Here is a 22,846-nt window from a genome sequence, read left to right on the forward strand (position 1 = left end):
AGATGAATTTGTGTAATGAGATTCATGTGGGGTGCATGTATAAGATAAATTTGAATCACAAGATGAAGATTTTGGATAATTTCTAGATTGATAAGGGTGAGTTCGTAGTATTAGTGTATTATTAAAGGTGCAGCCCAGTGGGAGAATATTCTGTGATATGCTTGCTTTGGTGTTATTGTAGAAACCATGTTTTATCAGATATATATGTTGTGAACCAAACTAAACAGGTACTAGTTCGAAGTTTCATTTCTTAGACTTGCTATGAGTAAATCCCCACGGTTGATGCAAACTTGGGAGTTGGATGCAAACTGTGTAGGGGCATCAATAATGGTAATACTTTTGAGTAGTAATTAAAGGCTCTGCAGAAATGATCCAGTGAACCTTTGGCAAATTTTTATTATGAGATCATCAAATATTATAAAATAGACCCATCAAACAAATTTTCAGTTCACAGGTTTTTAGCTCTGATGTTAATGTTTCCTTTTTATTTGTTTGTCTTTTATCTGTTGGGAATCCTCTTGCATTGGTGGCAGAAAAAAAAAAATTATTGATAAGTAGTGAAATTCATTTTTGATACTACCGAAGATTGGAAGCCACCCAATTTACAGTCTAGCTCGGGCAGCCCAGTGTGCGGCGCGGTTAGTACTCCGTGGGCACCACCTAAAGGTTAACGCAAGCTGTTGAGCCATTGCCCTGATGTCTGCAAAAGATGGCAGCACACTCCCATGGAGGAACATCCTCAGAAACACAGTTTAATTGCCCTCTTATTGTCTCCCTCTATTTCCACCTTGCTAAGATTCAGAGCATCACACATGACACAAGCCATAAGAATTGCTACTGCTTCGCCCTGAAACACGAAAGTGATATATAGTAACCTCACAAGCCAACCCGTCAATGAGTTTCCCTTGAGTGTTGTGCATTAAAACGAACCAGAGTTAACCGCTACATCACAGTTCACTTTGAGAGACCCCTGGGCTGGGGGAGCCCATGTTTAATGCTGACCGCGTAACACGGGAGGGAGACGCCAAGTAAGACTCGGCTGCTTTGAACTCCATGGCTTCCCTAATAGCCTTGCCGATCACCAACTTTAGATCCACTGATTAAAAACTTGGTCATTACGTGCTTTCCAGATATGCCAACAAGTAGGAGAAAAATACTGAGTGATTAATTAGTTGATATGTATTCATATAAGCCTTAGTGAATTATTTCTCTACACAGAAATGACAAAACTAAATCACAATAGCATGTAATCAGTTTTGGTTTCTCAATCAACAAAACCAAATGTTCAGTTTGATATTAAATTTTTCCTCAACCCAGATTGAATCAAGCCGAACTGTATACCCCCTAAATAGAATTCATACTTTTTGAATATATACTTTACCTAACATTCTAAAGTAATTTGCCGTAAATAGCTGTGAATATATATATATTTTTTTTTTGTTTTTCTTCTGCACATACGCAAATAGTCTCAACATGTTTTTTGGGGCATTTACACGTAAGTCTTAGTTTATGAACTTATGCTTCACTAAATCCTAACTAAGATATTTTTGAGAGTGATTCTATTTACACCACTATTTTATCTCTTTACACCCTCTATCTCATTACACCACTAAAAAAAAATGTAATTCTCATTACACCTATTATATTACCAAAACTAATCCTAAAGTAAAACTCTTCAAAACCCTTTCATCTCTTTACACCAGTAGTTTTTGGGGGGAAAATAAGGGAATAGAGAAAGACGCAACAAGGAGAAAGAGAAAGACGCCGGGAAGACAGTGAGTAGAGCCCACAACGAAGCGCCTATTCGATCACACAGTGCTAAACAATTTACATTCCTCCGATGTTATGTTGCTATACATTTACAGAGTCATTTTCTTCCAAACAATGATTTTTAAATTTGTGCCGACCCTGTTTGGTAATACAATGCTAATAAATTTGAATTAATCCAGTGCCTAGGGCTGCAAACGAACCAAGTTGAGCCGAGTTTTGTTGAGCTCGAGCTCGGTCCATTTACTTATCGAGCTCGTTTATTAAGCTCGAGCTCGGCTCGATATTTTTTTTATTAATATTATTTATATTATTTAAATAAAAAATATTATTTATATTATTATTTAATAGATGAATAATATATTTATTATATAATTTAAATAAAGATAAACGAGCCGAACTTGACAAGCTGAGCTTGAGCTAGGCTCGTTTATCAAATGAACCGAGCTGAGTTGAGTCGAGCCCTTAACGAGTTGAGCCGAGCTTGTTCATGAACAGTTCGGTTCATTTGCAGCCCTACCAGTGCCATGTTACTAGACACACTTATTTTTCCCAACAATATGTTGTCATTTGATTGGATGATAATAAGAAATTAATTCAAGGCCACTTGTGAAGTACTTGTTTGGTGATACATTGCTATACAAATTAGATTACTTTAGTGTCATATTACCAAACTATAATACTTGAAAATTTTACTTTTTGTGAGAATCCGAATATAAAAATAAAGTAATAATTAAATAATAATGATTTTACAATCTCAAATATTTTGATAATGAATCCGAAAGTTCAAATTAAATATTGTTGGAGGGTATTTTAATTAATTTTAAACACACGATATTAAATGTTAATAAATAATAATAAAACCCTAATCTCTCTTATTTGTTCACCACAAAATAGCCGCAACCGTGAGGGGGAGAGGGAGAGAGGAGAGATTGAAGAGAAACTTTCAACAATATTGGTGGGTCAACAACTCTAAGGTATTGTCCTTTTTTATTATATTTTTATATTGTGATGGTTCATGTGTGTAATCTGCTTATTGTTGGGAAGGAATAGGAGAAACGGGTAATGGGTGTAATTCTTAGTCTAAAAAAAAAAAAAATTTGCACACAAACACAAACTTTAAAAATCAAGAAATCATATGAAATGGATGAATTTTGAACTGCAATTTTTACAATAGCTTAATTAAATATTGAATTTCATGCCAGAATTATTTTATAATTTTCGAGAGTCAAATCCATATAAACTGATGCGTTCAAATTTGTCTAGGAAACATGTACAAAATAGTAACTTCGGAAGTATTGTTTTCTTTGGGTATAAATTCGAAAATTATCAAATCAGCGTCATTAGAACTGGTTACGAGGCTAGTTTCTTAATTTTTTGGCCTTGCATTGATTGCTCGGGTATACTAAGAGAACCATTAATTTCTTTAAAGTGCTGCAGAAAGTGACCTGTTTAGATATAATTAATTGTAAATAATTATTTTGATAAGCAAATCAAGTAAAACCAATTGGGTTTGAAATTGAGGATATATTAGTTGATCTTTGGAGGGTTTTGGAATCTTTTTAACAGCGTTGAGTGGGTTTTTAATTTTCAAATTTAGCGAATAGATTGGGACAACTTGTTTAAAATTCGGTTTTATCTTAAAGTTACTTTTAATTAAGTTTCGATATGAACTCATGTCTTGGGTAAGTTTAGACCTTGAAGAACATGAACTTATGTATTATTTAATAGTAACGGTGAGTTGGGTTGAGCCGTGATAGTGTGATTTAGCTTGGGATTACTTAGTTTCTTATTCTTTTTAGTATTTTTGAGTTACTAGTGATATGCAGTTTTCGTACTTGGTTTAGGGCACTAGTTGGACTTTCCTATTTTGTTTGAGGATTATATTATACCATGTTCAGGTGAGTAGTTGCATGCTGTGTATTTTTATAAATGTTTCATTTCCCTAAAACTATTTGAAAAGTAAATTGTTGTTTCATAGCCAAACAACCTTGGTTAAATTATTATTATATTATTATAACTAAGTTATTTTTACATGTGTAAACTTGGCATACTGTAAACTATTTGTTATGGTCTCATGTTTATAATGGTGAACTGCCATGTTTTGCAAAACTGAATTATATTGATTATTGGGACTATCTGTATATAAAAGTCCAGGGAATTTATTCCACTGTGTGTGGTGACTCTGGCCACTAGGGAGCAAATCCGAGTTGGGCTGTGATGACTCTAGTGCTCAACGATTATAAGGAAAAGATCTGGGCTAGGCTAGGTGACCTTCAATCGGATCGTCTTAGAGAAAAGGTTTAGGTTGCCACCCTGAGGATGACTCTTGGTTCGATATTGGATCCAACGAACTTATTGCCTTAAGAACTTTGTGGCGTGTTACATGTTATTCTTGATACCCAGAAAATTATTGATGATCATGTTGTAATCTGTCGTAAGTGGAGAATGTCATTTGATATGTTATTGAGAGACATGTATTTTAATTGTTGAATTGTGGAACTTTTTTTTTGAAACAGATTGTCTTTATCAAGACTGTATGCCAATCTAGTTTCTGCGATATATATTTTATTTTGGAATTGAACCATGTTTTCAAAACTATATTTACTATCCATGCTTTTTCTCACTGAGCTATCAGCTGACTTAGTTGTTTATCATTTCCAGATGATAGGACTTAAAACGGACTCATGGCATAACGGAGACTCAATTACATGGACTTCTAGGACATTCAATTTATTTATTTTTTTTTTTGATGTTTATTTTTCAGATTGTTACGTTAAGTTTGTGCATATATATATATATATATATTATTGAAGTTCATTTAGGATTATTTTGTTATGTGGGCCGTTTATATCCCATTGGTTTGGATGGTATTAATTAGTGTTGATTTTGCTGTTTATACTTGTGACTTGTGACTTGTAACTGGATTGGGTTTGATTTATTTATTTTTGGACTATCGTTAGATTTATTCTTTGTGATAGTGGGTTCGTATTTAGGCTTATGTGTGCCTTGGCCTAACTCCCTATGGGCCACAGCCGGTCATGTCTGGATTTGGGATATGACACATTTTCCTTCAAGCATCCATAAATCAAATACGCATCCATAAAATTATACATAAAAAGTATTCATAAAAACATCAAGTGTACAAAACATCCATAAAAAGCATCCATAAAATCTGTCATTGTTTGCATCCATCAATCAAACATGTTATCACAATTTGTCTATATCAATAGTTTTGGTAGTTACTACATCAAGGCTGACAAGCACATGGAATTGATGTATGATTTATCCCATCCACTAGCACAAGGGTGATGAAAACGAATCTAATTATTTGCTATTAGACGTACTGGATGACCAGGTTGTAGATAAACCTCTAACAAAGACATCAATAAGTAGAATTACAAAATAAGAAATGGTAATGATCTAAGTAGGCTCGATAGTTTATACCTACACGAAATGGTTTCCATTTACAAATCCTATGTAGATATCTCTTCGATCAGGTGTTGTAATCGGTACTAATCTAAGTGATAGAAACATCAAGCACCGTTGCATGGATAAATGATAAAGAACGACTCGATAGTATGATGTTATCAAATGGCCTATGTCGGGCATAGTCATCCAATGATTAAATCCTTGGCCAGTTTCGAAGTAGGATAAGATAGAGGTAGGGCTATCAACCCTTTCCTATGAACCAAATAGGTGCACATAATGTATAACATTCGAGTGCAGCTCAAGTGTAAGTCTTGGTTTTCTACTATTACCTCCCGCATCTGATGTCTTTATAACAAGGATAAATCCAGTATTCTTTCCAACGTCAGAAGCCCATTTAATTAATGCTTGACGACTACTAAAAATCTAAAGACAATAAATACATTTATACATCAAATTATTAATAAAACTCAATACAAATTAAAAACAAGAACAAATTATATTCATAAAAAAAAACTTAACAAATCTTGTCTGTAATAAATTTATGACTGGAGTCCACTGATAATGCAGTATTTGTATTGTTGCAATGAGTAGAAGCACAATCCTTCCAAGCAAAAAAATAAACAATATAAAAAAATCAAACTGGAAATACACTGTAATGAGTAGCTAAACAAATTTAAAAAATTCGGCTTTGGGTTATCGGAAATGTATCTTTTATTCTGCAGTTGGTAACCAGACATATATTTTTTGTCCAGAATGTGATGTCGGACCATTTTATTTTGTTCCGTTTTGAAACACCGAACAAAAGTCAAAGAACAGTTTAGAAAAATGAAACAAAACCCTACCAAACAAATAAAAAAACTCACCATTTCACTTTTTTAATGGTTCTTCGCCACTGCTTCTTCATCCATTACTTTCTTCTATGATCAAAACGCTATGATTCTCACTTTTTGAAAAGAGATGTATAAGAGGGAAGAAAAATTGAGAAATGAAGAAGAGTAGGGATTAAAGACTAAGGGGTGTAAGGAGATAATAAAATATATTTAATTTTAGTGTTTTGTCCCTATAAAGGTAATTTCACACATTGGTAAAATTGCAAGAAAAAAAAGAGTGGTGCTATTAGCACCCTATGAATTATTTTGGACCCCCCATTTTTTTGGACTCCCCACTTATAAATTTTGAAACCCTCAAAATTCCCCCCCTAAATAACACAAAAATTATTCTTGTAAAAACATTTCACCCATTGAATGCACACCCCCCTCACCCCAAAAAAATCCCTCTTCCAAATAACCCTAACAAAACTCACCAAGAAGAAGAAGAGCCAATGTGATTACTATCCATGTTGCCTCATCCACCATTGTCACAGTTGATATGCTCTTTCTCTCTCTTTCTCTCTCTCTATATATATATATACACACATAATTTCTTAATTTTCTCGTAATAATTTCTTCTCTTGCAGGAAAAAAATTATAATAATTGGTTTGGTTGGTTTTGTTTGTAGATATTATAAAATAGTGAGTTCAACAGAGAATTATGTAGCAATATTATTAAAGCTACACGATGAAGGAATAACTTTTGAACCTGATAATGACTTTCGGCTATTTTCCGATAACTTTTGCAAGTGTTAAAAATTTTGACCATTCAATGTGTTAAGAAATTTCTATGTTCAAACCTGCATTCCCGAACATTACTTATTTGTTTGGGAACCCCATCTCGAAAAAATAATGGGCTTGTATTTCGCCAAACAGTTGCTACTGTTACTACCGGAATATTGCCATTGCCAAAGAAGTGTAGGTAGTCAAATGGTTGCCACTGTTACCGCTGGAATATTGCTACCAAAGGGTTTTCCAGGTTTTGAGAGTTTGTAGGTTTTGAATGTGGGATTTGGGAAAGATGGATGGGTGGTGATAGAGGTGGGTGCTCTCATAAATCCTAATCCATGATGTAGTGGGTGTGTAGGTTTAATTGTGAGATAACGTGTTTCAAAATTAATGATGTCCTTTTTAGTAATTTTATTTGAAGTTATTATTGTGATAAAATAAATTTAAAATTGGGAGGTCAAATAATTTATGGGTCTCCAATAGCAGCACCTAAAAAAAATTAAATAAATAAATAAAAACATCTCATATGAAGGGAAAATTCTATTTCCACACATAAAGTTCTCTCAATCCACACTTAAGGAAAAAAAAATTTTAATTACATTTTTGTCCTAAAATAAAAATACCAAAATATGCTTTTATCTTCCACAACCAAAACCCTAATTTCCAAGCCACCCAAAAATTTCTAACCCTAACTAGTTGCCGCACCACCTCGAGCCTCCTCCCTTGACTGCTTCAGTAGGGGTATGAATTCAAGATTATTGGGTTACAAGTAACAACTCCATCCGTATGGTAGCAGATCAAGCATTGTTGATGATAGCATGTCCCCATATAGATATAGAAAGGTGAGATACTTTATTGTAGAAAAGGAACAAGTGCAATCAATGGTTAGAAGCCATTTAAAAAGCTTATCCAGAGAGATGAAATTAGCTATGTCAAGTTTGCAGTTTTTCTTTTCAACTGCATGCAGCGGTTTGATCTTTTAGAATAAATTATATCAATTAGGGTGCAATACAAGTGTGAACTCTCTAGTTGTATAGGCAATAGAAAGTTTGGAAATAGTACGTCGTAGTATTTTGGGATGGGCTACGGCAGCGGCTATGGTGAAGATGGCGACAGTGACTAGTTAGGGTTAGAGATTAGGGTTAGTGGTAGAAGGATGAAGAAGAGGGTATTTCTGGTATAAAGAATTGTGTACTGAGTAAAACATTTTTTTTTCAAATTCATTAAGTGTGTGAATTAAGTTATGATGTGCACAGAGATAAAAGGATATGTGAAAATATCATTTCCCCATATGAAGGGTGTAAAAAAGTAAAATTGTGGTATAAGTAGAATCACTCTTTTTAGACTTTCAAGTCCTATTAAATTTTTAATAGTTGAAATTACCTTCCAAACAATGATTGTTCATAATTTATGATTATCTATAAAAGAACATGATGATTTGACATTTATTTTGATTATTATAACTTTAAAACATCAACTTTCAAATTTATTAAAAAAAAAAACTTAGAAATAAATTATGTGCAAAAAAAACTTTTGGAAAAAATTGAAAAACAGAATTATATTTTGTGCAAAGCACAATGATGGAACATTGATGTTTTAAAAAAAAATAGATAATGTTCTCAATTTTAAAACGGAAAAAAATTGATAAAGTTCTCGATTTTATTAGATAGTTGAATCAAACCAATAAGTAGAAGAACAAAAACGTTTAATTTCATACTCTATTTTTTTCATCAGTTAGTGAAATAATTATCTACAACATTACTATGTAAAATTGATAATGTTCTTAATTTTAAAAAATTGAGAAAAACTGATAATATTATCAATTTTACTAAATATAACTTATTGATACCAAAAATCGTAGATAAGACCTGAGCTACCATAACATTTATAAATAAGATTTTTAGATAATCAATTCTATTTTTAAGTTGCAATTAGCTAAATAAGCTACAAATAATATTTGCCAAACACAAATAGGAGTGTAAAAATGGCCTATAGCCCCATGGGCGGCCCGGGGTGGGCCCCGACCATTTGGGCCTGAGCCCAGCCCGAGATCTTGTGCCATCATTTTGAAACTCGGCCCGTGGTCCAGGCCCGCTTGGACCGCCCTGTGGCCCTACCCATCGGCTTGCTTAAGGCCCACTCAAGGCCTGGCCCTCTCGAGACCCAATGTCTTTTTTAGTGAAAAATAATAAAATTTTGATAGAAAAAATAAAAAAAAACTAAAAAATCTGTTTAGGTCTGCCCAAGCCTAAGCCCAGGCTCACCCAAGGCTTGAATACCCCTGGGCCTAGGCCTGGGTCTAATTTTCTGGCCCATAACCTAGCCCAGTTTGAATTTTGATAGGAGTCCGCGAGGCCCGACATGGGGTAGACCGGGTCAAATTTACACCCCTAGACACAAAAGGTTGAAAATATTGAAAAAATCAATTCTTGACATTTGTAATATGACGGTAATTGGTTTATTTCGATAGCAAACATTTCTCTATTTACTCAATTTTTTACAAGATTATGTGGCTTGAAATCAAAGAATATTGAAGAAAAAAAAATCCTAGGATAAACTATCAATAGATCTTAATAGTTAAACTTAATTGTCATAAAGTTCTATTGAAGTTAAATCCTAATAAAATCGTCACTAGAAATAATTTTTTGTTACGATTTTTTATGTCATTAAAAACTAATAATTAGTAATTTTTTTATCACAATTTTTTATAAATTGTCACTAAATTTTACAATTAATGACTTCTTCTATGACGAATTTTTCAAACTAGCGTTGAAAATTGAAAAGTAATACCTTTTTTTGTGACACTTTTTAAATTGTCGCTAAAATTTATAATTAGTGACTTTGTGACAATTTTTAAATTATTGCTGAAAGTTAACAATTAGTATTTTTTTTTTTTTGTTTTTATAGTGTTTGATGATAACGCCATTAATTCTCACATGATCTATTGAACAATAAATTTTCCTTTTAAAATTTATACCTAAGGTCCCTCTTTTTCCTATTTATTATGGATATCAATGGAAAATTGAAGAGTAACAAGAGTTCAATAGTTCCTGGATCTCTTGTTTTTTATTTTATTTTTAAATTCCATTTTTTTCAATTTTACTTTGTTGTTCCTATTCTCCATTTTCAGAAAGGGCTATACTTACAAATAAATAAATAAAAAATATCTTATTTTAACCACACAAGGAAAAGAGGGATCCACACAATTCAATTAGATGCAAGATAGAGAGGAATTTTATTTATTGATGTATCTGTCTGCTTTAAATAATTGATGATTCCATTCCAAAAGAAATAGAAATTTCTCTCTTTTATGATGATCAAAGTAGGATATCTTCACAAATCCATATTTGCGAATGCTTTCTAATTTGGCCTGAACAAGCATTCAAAGAATTTCATTCTCAAAAAAAAGTATTCAAATAATTTAAAGCTAATTTCCTCCTTTCTCTCCACGAAAATAATAACAATAATAATAAATGAACAAAAATGGTGAAAGTCGAACTATTACAAAACTGTATTATTAGTCACTTATCTTCTAATGTATACACAATAATAGGGTATGGGATTGATAATATTGTTCTGGATTTAGGTAAAAGAGCAGATTTTCACGATCAACTTTTCTTTTTAAAATTTTCATACACGCATGGACAAGAAGATTTTTTCTAAAGTGGAAAGGAAATTCGGAGATGTAAACCAGTTAACAGGGTGGAAACAAAAAAATTATGGACTGGAGCACTGCGTTTGTTCCAGCTCTGTGCTTAACATATGGTGGAGGAGGACATCAATTCTCTGACTCCGTGATTTGGACCTGCACCCATGCAAACAATATCATCAACTCAGATCATTTTAAGAGACAATGATTATGTACGAAATATTATCAGAATAAGAACTTCTATGAAATATGTACCCGATGTAACGGCGCCTGTACGTTTCTCCTCCTTCCTGCATTGAGAAGGCAAATGATATTTCTTAGCTTTGATCATATATATATAGAACAATACAATGTGCCTAATCATACATAAAAGGTTGTGTGCAGCTCAATGTTAAAAATATACTTTATTTTATTTTATTTTATTTTTTTTATCGGAAAAGTTAAAAAATATACTTAGTCAAGACAACATTATACTAGAAGTACCCCAAGCAAAGAAAATATTTGACTCTAATAACCCATATACATGGTCTCATCCTGACAAACGGGGTTTGTCATTAGAAATTTGGCTTATTTTACGTTGCTTCATATTTAAATCTACTAGTTTCTAAAACAGTTTTCTTAATAGGAAATTAAAGTTGGCTTATTATTAATAAAACTAAAGCATGCTGCATTGACCGCTTATGTCAATGTGTTCTATCAGAGTGATGTGATGATGCAGAAAAAAGAAAAAGGAAATACAGGACCACTAAGTGCAATTTCTATTTTGAACTTCTACAAACCTAAACTACTCAATATATGGAGAATAATGTCTAGTATATAAAATACATGATATTTACTGCTGACAGTACTCGGTGCAAACAGCTTGTAATTGGGAATTAATCACTCTTTCAAACTTCAAGAACTTCCAAAGTCAGGCAAGTATCGTATGCTCTTTAACATGTGTGGAAAACTAATTCCTAATCACCAGAATGGCAATAACAGAGAACTATAGGTTTGTATGTATCGCAACGCAATTTTGCAGAAACTTTAGATGGATTCCTCCCTTAGTGACTTGACAGTAGGTGAATAGAATTACCAGTTCAAGTGTAAGATCAGTCAACTTTATTTTCAAAGGTTATGACCTTAATCTCTCTCTTTTGGAATTAAGGGTTCATGCAAATACCATTAGAATTGTTGGAGTAGAGTTGAGTAATAGAGTGAATGGAATTACAATTTCACGAGTTCATTCCATAAAGATCTTGCAGGTTTGATTTCCATTCACCTTAGACACCTATTGCTACACTAGATTTTATTATTTTCCCTTTTTTTCATTTTTATTTTTATTTTTATTTTTAAGGAGGTTAAAGGTACCAACCTTCCCCGGGTCTTCACATGTCTCTGAAGTTTCCAGATCCATTTCAGCAAAGAATGCCTCCAAGACAAATGCTACAACCTGAAATTACATTGAAGCAATGATGTGTGAATCATTATCTCAGTAGATTGACTGACGAGGACCTCACAAAAATTGCATCAAACAAAGAAAAACAGTTGAAAAAGTAAGAGACGGCCATGAATCCAAAGTCATCACTATTCCTATTGAAGTTCCCTAAATTCAAATGCTAGGGCGAGCACCAAAAGTCACTCATCCAAACTGAAAGTCCATGAGAAGTAATAATTGTTTTTTACCAGTCATTTGACATGCAAATCTGTATTTTTAAACTGGTAATACGATTTGCTTACAGAATAATGAAGAAGAAAACTAAAACAAAACGACTCTCTCTCTCTCTCTCTCCTCATTATTTATTTTTAGTTTATTTTTTTCACTTGAAAACATCAAGGGTGAATTGGTAATGACAAGTCAATCTCTTTTCAACTTTTTCTTATCCTCAAATTACTTATCACAAAATTGAACACATTGAGAGACAATGTTTTTGGACTTTGCAATTTCATATGCCATGGATGACACGACGTGGCGCCCCTGTATATTCGTTTCTATCTCTCTAAAGGATGAAAAGAGAAGGAAAAAGAAGAAGACAGAGGGGTATTAAGGTCATTTACTGTGAGAATATTAGTTTATATTTTGTATATATTCTGAGCTCTGTTATCAGAATCTTACGATTTGCGATTTGATTCAGGATTCGATTTGCAATTTTTGCAAAATCGATACGAATCTATAGGTGAATCTATTTTGGAAGTGAATCTCTAGTGAATCGCACGATTCATAATCAATTCACGATTCGATTCACTTTTTACGATTCATACAATTTTTGAAAGTATTGTGTCTAACATATTTTCTACTCTTTTCTTCTCCATTTTTTTAGTGAAAATGACATAATGCAACTTTTAATACCGTTTAGTACCAAAATAACCAACATATACACATGATTTTTTGTTATTTTAGTGATCATAGAGTGTTTAATAGGATCCAACCAGATTTAGTCAAGCCCAACATATTTTTAACCTTTCTTCTCATTTTTTTCCCCTTTAAAAAATCATAATATATCTTCTAAAGATGTTTAAGATTAAAGTTATACTATGAATTATTTATTGCTATTTTATTAAATTGAATATTACATGTGTGAGGTCAGTTATATATTTTAAAATGTTTTAGGCTTTAAAATAAAAGATTCTAAATAATTATGATTTGCTCATTGTTACTTGGAAAAGTGTATATGTTTATTGTCCAAATATCAATATCGTTGTTAATTATTGTTACTTTGAAAATTGATAGTTTGTCTATTTGATTATTATATTTATTAAGAATGGTTGATAAAAAATATCTAAAAAAGAAAAAGGTAAGATGATGATCTCTCATAAGAACCTTTGTTAACTTCTTACCTATTAAACTACGTGATGATCATTGAAAATAATATTTTCATTGATTTAAGTCTAAATATTTCATATTCATAAGATATATTTGTCATCAAAATATGTCGATATATGTTTTTAAGTAATTTAGAAAAAGAGACCGAATCTTTACGATTCACGATTTGATTTGATTCGATTCGCAATTTGATATGAGGCCATTTCGATTCACGATATGAATCTCGATTTGACAACTATAATTCTGAGACTGTAAAAATTTTGTGTATTTAGAATTATGCATATTTCCGTTTTAGTCTTAAGTTTAGAATTGCTATATAATTAGATGTACTCTTCATATTTTAATCACAATTGAATATACAGGTTATTTAGAAATCTTACATTGGCATATGCTGGTGTTAATATTGTACTTTTGTCCAAAATCACATGGGGTGAGTTTTAATTGTCCATTCAAAATTGGTTATATCAAAATGTATATGTATTTTTGTTTCACATCATTGGAGATGTAGAGGAATCCTCTTCAAACAACCAAGGGTTTGAGCATTAAAAATATGTAAGCCTGATTTTTCTCAAATCTATGCTTCTTACCATTCTCTTCTTTTCTATCATTTCTTCAATTCCAAAGCTTGCGCCAATGTTTTACGATATTAAATAAAAAAGATCATCAAAACACAAAAAGAACAGAATCTTGTATCTGAAGTATCTTATTTCTGCGACACCTTAGATCAAGAAATGAATCAAATATTTAAACAGCACTGACAGAGGCTTACCAAATTCAAAAGCAGCAAAACCGTTACTAGATAGAAGCTAACAAAGTAGGCATACGCCCATGAAGTACCTGTCAATTCCTTGTAGCTCTGCGATGTTAAACCACAAAGTATAAGAGATTCCAAACATAATAGCAATAGATAGATGCATTAATTAATCAACATCGCCGTTGTTATGTCACCATCTATGAAGCATGGGTACTCCGAAAATGTTGTCGTACTCGTACCGGGTACTAGTACGTGTCCTGATGGGGCTGCATGTGTACCAAGTACGTTTTATACATTCTTTGGCAGTTGGGTACAAGATGGGTACATCAGGGGTACACCAAGCTAGAGGACATTGGTGGAGGTACGTTTAACTTATTAGTGAGTTCTAATTTACTTGAAATTGAAAATCATTTACTTGATGTGCTAAATATGAAAGATGTATTATTCAATGATGAAGTTGATGGAAATGAAAATTGAAATTTCAAGTTTTGCTTCGCTTGCTTTTGGAATAAAACTTTATTTTGTAATTTCACCTATTTAGCTCCATTAAAATAGCTTATAGACTTTACTTTGGTTTTGGTATTGGTATTGTTGAATTATGATTTCTCTTTTGTTTTTGTAATTTCTCCTCTTAGTTTTGGTATTGAACCTTGATTTCTATTGACGTAACCCAGCCGTACCCATATCCTATTTTTTTAGGTCTTGCACTATTAACGTACCCATAACATACCCGTACCAATATCCATGTAGCATTTTGGGTCTTAAACCCGATTTGTTTACGTTAATTGGTACTTGTTACCTTATCCTTGTATTGTTTTCGGGCTCCTGGAAATGATAGGTTTGCATTTGACCTTTTTATTATTATGATTGGGACCTCCTTCTAGATATTTAGAGTCTTGATTGAGGTGTTAATATTATGGTTGGGCGAGATTGGACCAAAAATCCCAAATTCGGATATTTGTTTTTGAGTAGTCTTCATTCTTTTGCTCTTCTCTCTGCACAATTTGAATCTTTATGTGAGGTTAGAACCATAGGAAAACTTACTTCCGGGGCTTCGATTTAGACACAAGAATGGCCCAAAACGGAGTTCGGACGAGGGAGTCATATCTATTTTAAATTCGAGCACCAAAGCTGTTAGCATAGTTCGCTCAATCGCACTTTTGACCACTTGAGTGGCCGGTAGACCTGAACAGCTCTGTTTTTCAAAAATTGAGATCCTGCAAGCACCCATTCATCGCTTGAGCGAACCTTTGATTGCTTTGCGGTTTGTTCAACTTTAGCACGTGAAAAATTTCATTTTTGGTCAAATTTGTAGGGCCAAAGCTATTTTTATGCTTGTACTATATATATGGACTTAGATATTTTCACATACAATTTTCTCTCTCTCTCTATCTTTCTTACATTAATCACACATATCACCCAATCTCTCATTCCTAGAGAAAGATTGTTCAAAATTTGTTTATTAAAGTTGTAGAGTGCATCGAGAGCTTAGACTTTACCCAACCCTATCGTCGTTTGGAACAATTTGAATATTTGAACCTCCTCTTCCTTCTCCTCTTCTAATATGATTTTGTAGATGGATGTGGAATTTTCTTGCATAAATTTAGAGAATGGATAGAGATTTCAAAGCATGTAATATGAAAACCTATAATTTGGTATGTATTGAGTATTTCCCAAAATTTTCTTTATCAAATGTAAATTTCAAAAGCTTTATTGAATCTTGAGTATTTAATTTGAAGAAGCCCTAATATTGTGAAAAAGCCTTAGATTACATGAGTTCTATGAATTTGGAAAATTCGGAAATTTAATTTTTGTGTGAAATTGATGATGAATACTATTAATTGAACTTCTTGGAAATGTTAGAAATTGATGATTATTGTGCTAACCCTTCTGAAATATTGGAAAATGATGAGAAATTGATGAATTATTATCTTGTATTGCCTTGATAGAATACTATTGATAGAGATAACTATTGTTGGCAATCGGTAGAGGATTAAATTGTTGAAGATATTTCAACCAGGGGTGAATTGAAACCCAATTGTTAATGATTAGTGAAGTAGAAATTAATGTGATAATAACTATGTAAGAATTTTATGAGTGGTGTGATTATGTAACTTAAACGTTGATAAATGGGAATAATTTGAGATACACTCAAATTTTGTGTGGCGGTGTGCTATATAGAGGTTCCAATTTCCTTCTGGTTAGTACCCGGTAAATTGTGTTGTGTTGTATAGAGGTTCCAATTTCATCCGGCTAGCAACCGGTAAAGTGGGGGTGTGCTATGTAGAGGTGTACCAATATTCCTTCCGCCTAGCAACCGGTAAATTGGGAGAGTTTAGGTAGGGCTTGGCGAGACCACAGATATGTATATGTGTTTAAGATTTATTGTTGATATATGTGTGTGTTGAAATCTATTATGGGTTAATAGATTTTGTACATGTATTGAGACTCATTATGAATCATGGAAGTGTTGGAAGTTATTACAATTGAGTAGACTCATTGTTGAATAAACAAGGGTATAAATTTTGAGATAAAATGAAGAGGTCATGGAAATGTTCAAATATTTTGGATAAAAAATAGAAAAAGACATTACATATGTATAATGTGGAGCATCATAATCATTTACATATATAGGATTATATTAATTGAAATTAAAGATTTTCCCTACTAGAGTATATGTTCATCCCACATTGTTAAAATCATTTCACGTAACGGTGGTGAACCATGACCATGAGTTGGCCTGGAAGATGGATACGAGCTTGGATAGCTCTTTTGGTCGTGGTCACGGGGACTTTATTTGTAGACGGAAAGCAATATGTATATTAAGGGTTACACCTTTTTTCTTTTGTTGATGTAAGCCTAAGGGCATTTTAATTTTAGTTGATAGTTAGTGCTTTTGAATTTCGTGTTGTGCTTGAAAACCCTCATATATTGAATGATCATCATGTATATATAGGAGAGACCCCTTTTTATTACTATTTGAGTTTATTTATCGTGGGTTGGACCTTGTAAATTCGGGGTGTGACAATCCATACCCGCATCCGTGCTTCATAAGTCACCATAACAAGGCAAAAAAATTATCTACCGAAAGAAAAAGGGCAACAAGTCATTACAATGGCAACAACTACACATTATTGTTTCGTATTTTGGTAAGTGAAAAACTGGCTACACAATTCCATATAATCTTTGTGGTTGAACTTTTATAGCACATACAGACACAATCCAAGTTAATCAGTATTTCTTTTTTTACACAAAATTAATTAACACTAGGCCAAATTCATCTTTAAACAGTCACCACTATTATACTTGATGACACATTAAAGGTGATATACTTTTGCCTCCTTTTCTATGCAGCAAGTGGATGTTCTAGACTCTATATGTATATATATACAAAAGAAAAAGAAAACAAGTGTAATCAGGAAGCAGTTTAATACGTTAGGTAGTTAAAGCATATCTTGAGTCAACAATAACCTACGGCAATGTCAACCTTTAATTCAGTACTAATTTTGAGCCCAAAAAGAAAAACAAACAAAGAAACAAACAAACAAAGAAGGAAAGAAAGAAAGAAAAATTATATAAATTTTCTAGAGTGCATACAAAGTGTATATTTCTTAATTGCCTGTTTGTCAGGAAGTTAGTTTTATTACCAAAAGCTCATGTCATTTACTTGACATGTTTCTTCCCCGACTCAAGCACCTTCCCAACCATCAGCTTTATGAATTTTTCTTTCTTTACGTTTTTTTTTTTTTTTTTTTCCTTATCATATTCAATACTTCAATACAATGTGGGTGTTTGGGAACTGGGTTTTTTTGTAGGTTTTTTTAGTTGTAGGATATTATTGGAGAAATTTTTTTTTGTGTTTGGGAAGATAGTTGGGATTTTTTGTGGTTGGATGTGATGTTTGTGAGAGAAAAAGTGAAATGATTATGGGGTTTGATATGATATTTTGTTTGGATTTGTTTTTTTTGGTTTTGCAACCAATTTGTCTTTCAGTGAAAAAAATAAAAAAAAACCAAAAAAACTACTTCCCAAACAGCGCCAATGTTTCTTAGTGCCCACTCCATTTCTTTCTTTGCAAATAGTTTTCTTTTTACAAAGCCAAACTCTCTCTCCTCTCATCCCAACCCATCTGCAATTTCTATTAATTGATTTTCTTTTTCAATATTTTTCCCTAAAAAATCTAAATATAATTTCAATCCCAAAAACTGAGAGCCTTTCTAGTGAAACTGGAAAATTATTCATGTGTTTCCCTTTCGAATATTTGTATCATCACATTACAATTTAGTTCTGTGGGAAACACAATTTTGTATATTCTGCAAGGCGCGCCATCCTGATTAATTGTTAGCTCAAGATAAACAAGGCACCAAAACCTTTGGTTGCTAACAAGGATATGGAACAAATAAGAACAAGCCACAAAGGGCATAATTTTCACTAGTTAACTAGGTAAACATAAATCACAAGTGAACTGCAAAGACAAGTTGACATATTCTTCAGTCATGCACAGAGCAGTATGAATGAAGAGAAGATATAGATGATCGTGACAGATTAGTGTTACCTGCATCCAGGCTTGCCAGTTTCCCATTATTAGTAAATTGAAAAGTGTCACCATTCCATTTGGGTAGTCATTGAAATTGAAAAGTAGGTAGCTTCCCTTGTCAAGAAAACTGAGTCACAAAACTAAAATTTAACTCATAGACAACACCTTAGAAAGTGCAATGAACAGGAAAATAACAATGTCAGCTCTTGGAGATGTAGGTCTTTGGTGAATGTAGGTAAATAATTAATATTCTATCAAAAACAACTATGGATTGAATAACCCATGTCCCAGAAGGTGTATTAAAATACTTTTTAACTTAATGGCATAGGATACTCATTATCAGAAAGATCTGTTCCTTCTAATTTGGGGTTCCCAGCATTGACTAGACCACCAAATATCTGCAAGCAAAAGAAGACACATGAAAGACAAATTATGTTAAATTTTACACTGCAGACAAAGACAATCAGTCAACTAAAAAGAAATAAAATTGAAGACCACATGAAAGCTTTTGACATGACTTGGAATTCAAATTAGATGAATAAGGAGTTCCATGTTTTGTTCTGAAAGTGAAAGATGTCAGAAATGTTAAGCATAACTAAGCATAAATTTAGGACGACAAAGGCCACATGAAAAACTGTCTCTACACACAAAAGCCAAGAGAACAAAATGGAAGCAGGTGAAGATAGAACCTGTTTTACCTGTAAACCAAGAGAGCAATAGATGCATAGAATGCAAAATATGATGCCCATAAATGGCATCAAACTTGGTATGAGGGTCAAAAACGTGGCAACAAAGGCACGGTACCGCTGGACTTGCATCAAGAGCCTAATTAATCGTAACATTCTAGCAAGAAGAAGATAACGGATCCTGTAATTGAGGATAGCCAATTAAATAAATGTCATGGAATTTAAAGAAATGATTGTGAGGCTGATCACTCTAGGCAACAGCTAGTACTAAACAAACTATTTTCCAGACGTGAGTATGAATCAAGGAATAGAACTATATGATATGCCGTGGCTATTTTTCACGACGTACCTCGGGTTTTCAATAAGGTTCATGCAAGTGGCTCATGATCCATTTTATTTATTTATTTATTCATTTATTTATATTGGGTAAGTGTCTAGGGTCATTAAATTGTATGAGATGTTCTACATAAAAGTGATGAGCACAATTTTTATGCATCTGGAGATGCAGGTTAACCAGCTTTGGATGTTTATCTATTATTTTCTTATGCAATAAAACTGTACAAGTATAGAGGTGAAATTCGAACTACAAGAGCAAAATGTAGATGTGGATTCTATCTCTCACTAACTTCCTCCTTATCACAAACGGACACACTTGAACTAATAAACTCATGTAAATTAAATTACCGAAGGTAACCCGGAGTTAGCATGGAAAAGAGGATACTTGTAAACTGAGTATAGCATCCAGAACAGATTCATCGGACATATTTGCAGGTCAAGATCACCAAGCTTATAGTTCCCCACCATCTAAATTCTTCAGGGGGTTATGTTAGAAGAAAACTTGTGTCCTTGAGATTCCAACTCAAAGTATTAATATACAAATAAAGTATACATAAAACATGAGTTATTTGCTGCAACAATGGTGCTATCAAGGATGTCAATATTTTTTCATTCCAATGAGCTGCTTCAAAAGCATATAGTGTTTGGAGAGGCAATCTTACCAGTATTTTAAACAAATGGTCATTCTATTAGTAAAGGTTGGCAGAGCGGAGGTTACAAAGAAAATTTCGGCCTTAACTTGCACAAAGTGTCTGTCCTCATACTTTATTTAAACCTGTGTTTTAACCACTTAAGAACCAAAGCTTTAATCACTGTACCCTCTTTAATGGTTACATACTAGTATATCTTGCAAGCTGCAAAAGTATGACAGTAGTTAATTTATTTGTGTACTTCAGATATAGTATACAGACCTGGGACTTGCCCATATTAATGTATTATAATTTATACACATTAGGGCATGGAAGCTACCACAACTAAAAGAAAATGAGTGAAGGAAGAAGACTTTTAGCATTATAAAGATTACAGAGGCATCCCAGGCCGACTATAAGACTCGACTACAAGATTTCATGATGTCTGTGTAACATGGTACTAGAGCCCTTTCAAGTCGTGAGCTTCGGTTTAAATACCATAACTAAATCTAATTTCCACCAATCTTGCTGAAGTGTCACAACAATTCTATCAATACCAATTTTTCAAGGATGTTACCAATGGAGTTTTCCTGTAGTTTTAGCAGAATCTCATCCAACCACATCTGCATTTTGCAACTTATTTGAAATGTTCTAGATCTTATTGTTGATGGGTCAGGGTAAATGTAAAATTTAACTTTGGATATTATCAGAAATTCAAAGTTTTTTTAATTTGAAAATTAAGAAAAGAATAAACAATAATAAATAACGTGGACAGCATGATCCATCTATATAATCAAACTTAATGACTCTTTAAAGAATAAAAAACAATCTTGGAAGCATTGTAAAAATTAGAAACAAAAAAGAGACTATTTGTAAATATGATAATGCACAAGATTCATAATGTGCAAAAAAATTTACGAGTAAATCACACTTTACACCCCTGCATTTTGCAGCAAATCCCACTTTGGTCTCTACACATGAAATTTTGACAATCAACCCCCCCACGCTTCTGGTCAAGTGTCAGTATTCCCATTCTGTTACTCCATTATTTAAGTCTTTAACAGAATCCAATCATGTGACCAGTGTGTGACTATGAAATGAGGGCAAAAGAGAAAAATCACCTCCATTTCCCGCCTATACACATTTCGTTCCAAAATTTACATCAAATTAAGACTTTATTCGGCTAAAACAAAACACAAATTGTGAACGATTAAGAAGATGAACTAGGGTTTTGCAGAAATTGGAATCACAAAACTCTATTTTTTGCAATAACATAGTCTTCCGTCTATTCCTCTTCATTTCTCTGCTGCCACTTTTGATTTCAAAAGTTCTATTTTATTGCCTCTTCATCCCTATTTTCAGCATATGAACAAATATACATACATATATTGTATTATATGACTTTCACATGCTTTTCACACGAGAGAGTGTGTAATAATGGGAAATGGGGATGATCTTTCTCTCTTTTCCTCATTTCGTATTCACATGCTTGTCACGTAACTAGATTTTGTTAAAAACTTCAACAACAAAGTAACAGAAAGAGGACATTGACACTTGACCAGAAATGTAGGGGGTTGACTGTTACGATTTCATGTATAGGGACCAAAGTGGGATTTGGTGCAAAGAGCACAGGTGCAAAATGTAATTTACCCAATTTTTTAGCAAATGTGATTATGAATAAGATCCTTAGCATGCATATGAATAAGATCCTCAGCATGCACAAAAATCCAAGGTTCCTATATCCTTACCATTCCCCGTTCGAAAGAAAAGTTAGGTCATTGGCAGACAAGAAAGTTGCTGTTTCTCCAATCACTGCAAAACAAAGAATGTACATTAGATGAATACGATCCAACCAATAAAGTACTTTCCCATATTAACAGTACTTTCCCAAAACTCTGGAGGGCCTAAGAGCCCCCCTCCTTTTGCCCTTGATTGGGATTGTGCATGAATAGAGTGGTTCATTCGAATGCAGGTTTTCTATCCGAATGAGAGCTGGTTTTTTTAGTTTGGAATTTTTTTTTAGACATTATGCTAACCGTTTGAACACAAAAATTTACTGTTCAAATGAGAGCCATTCTGGTTGAACATACAGAACACTGTTGTGAAATATAAACTTCTTTGTTTGAACGCATGTGTCTTTGGATCATTGTAAGCTTTGTAATTGATCTTGGAACGTTGGTGAATTTTGCATCCAAGGTTTTTTGTCCCAAATACGGAGATTTTAAAAAATTATTTTTTAGATACACCTAACGTAAATACACGTAAATACACTTAAAAAGTATAATATTTACGGAAAAAAATCTTTAAAAAATTCATCAAATACAAAAAAACACAAAAATTCTTTATTGAATTTTAAAAATATTTTTTCACAAATATTTTACTTTTTAGGTGCATCCAAGTTATGTGCATCTAGAAAGTAAAAAATTTACTTAAAATATTAAAAAAATTCATGAAAAATAAAAACTCAATTTTTAAAAAATCGATCAAAACCAAACAAGATGATTCATATTTTTCATAAACCATTTCTCGCTCTTATTGGTGTCATAGTATCAGAGAGTCTAGATAATTCCTCGATTATAGTGATTCTCGCACATGATCTTGATGATGATTTTGTTCCAAAGAAGGCGTAAAAAAAATTATCCAAATGACATGAGA

At 32.8% G+C, this 22,846-nt stretch overlaps 1 protein-coding gene across 1 annotated transcript in view; it reads right to left on the reverse strand.

Annotated features, from left to right (window-relative positions):
- Positions 1 to 10,161: 10,161 nt before the first annotated feature.
- The window catches only part of LOC114285062 (two pore calcium channel protein 1A), a 97,301-nt gene continuing 84,616 nt past the window's right edge, over positions 10,162 to 22,846 (reverse strand). Inside the window, exons 16-23 of the mRNA XM_082878950.1 lie at positions 21,940 to 22,003; positions 19,239 to 19,407; positions 18,874 to 18,938; positions 18,559 to 18,649; positions 14,019 to 14,105; positions 11,801 to 11,878; positions 10,702 to 10,736; positions 10,162 to 10,602 (exon numbers count right to left, since the gene is read on the reverse strand). Coding sequence (XP_082735076.1) covers positions 10,515 to 10,602; positions 10,702 to 10,736; positions 11,801 to 11,878; positions 14,019 to 14,105; positions 18,559 to 18,649; positions 18,874 to 18,938; positions 19,239 to 19,407; positions 21,940 to 22,003 — 677 coding nt within the window. The 3' untranslated portion in view covers positions 10,162 to 10,514. The remainder of the gene's footprint in view (positions 10,603 to 10,701; positions 10,737 to 11,800; positions 11,879 to 14,018; positions 14,106 to 18,558; positions 18,650 to 18,873; positions 18,939 to 19,238; positions 19,408 to 21,939; positions 22,004 to 22,846) is intronic.

This window comes from Camellia sinensis, chromosome 7 (genome assembly GCF_055761805.1).
Source record: "Camellia sinensis isolate YWXY chromosome 7, ASM5576180v1, whole genome shotgun sequence".
Lineage (NCBI taxonomy): Eukaryota > Viridiplantae > Streptophyta > Magnoliopsida > Ericales > Theaceae > Camellia > Camellia sinensis.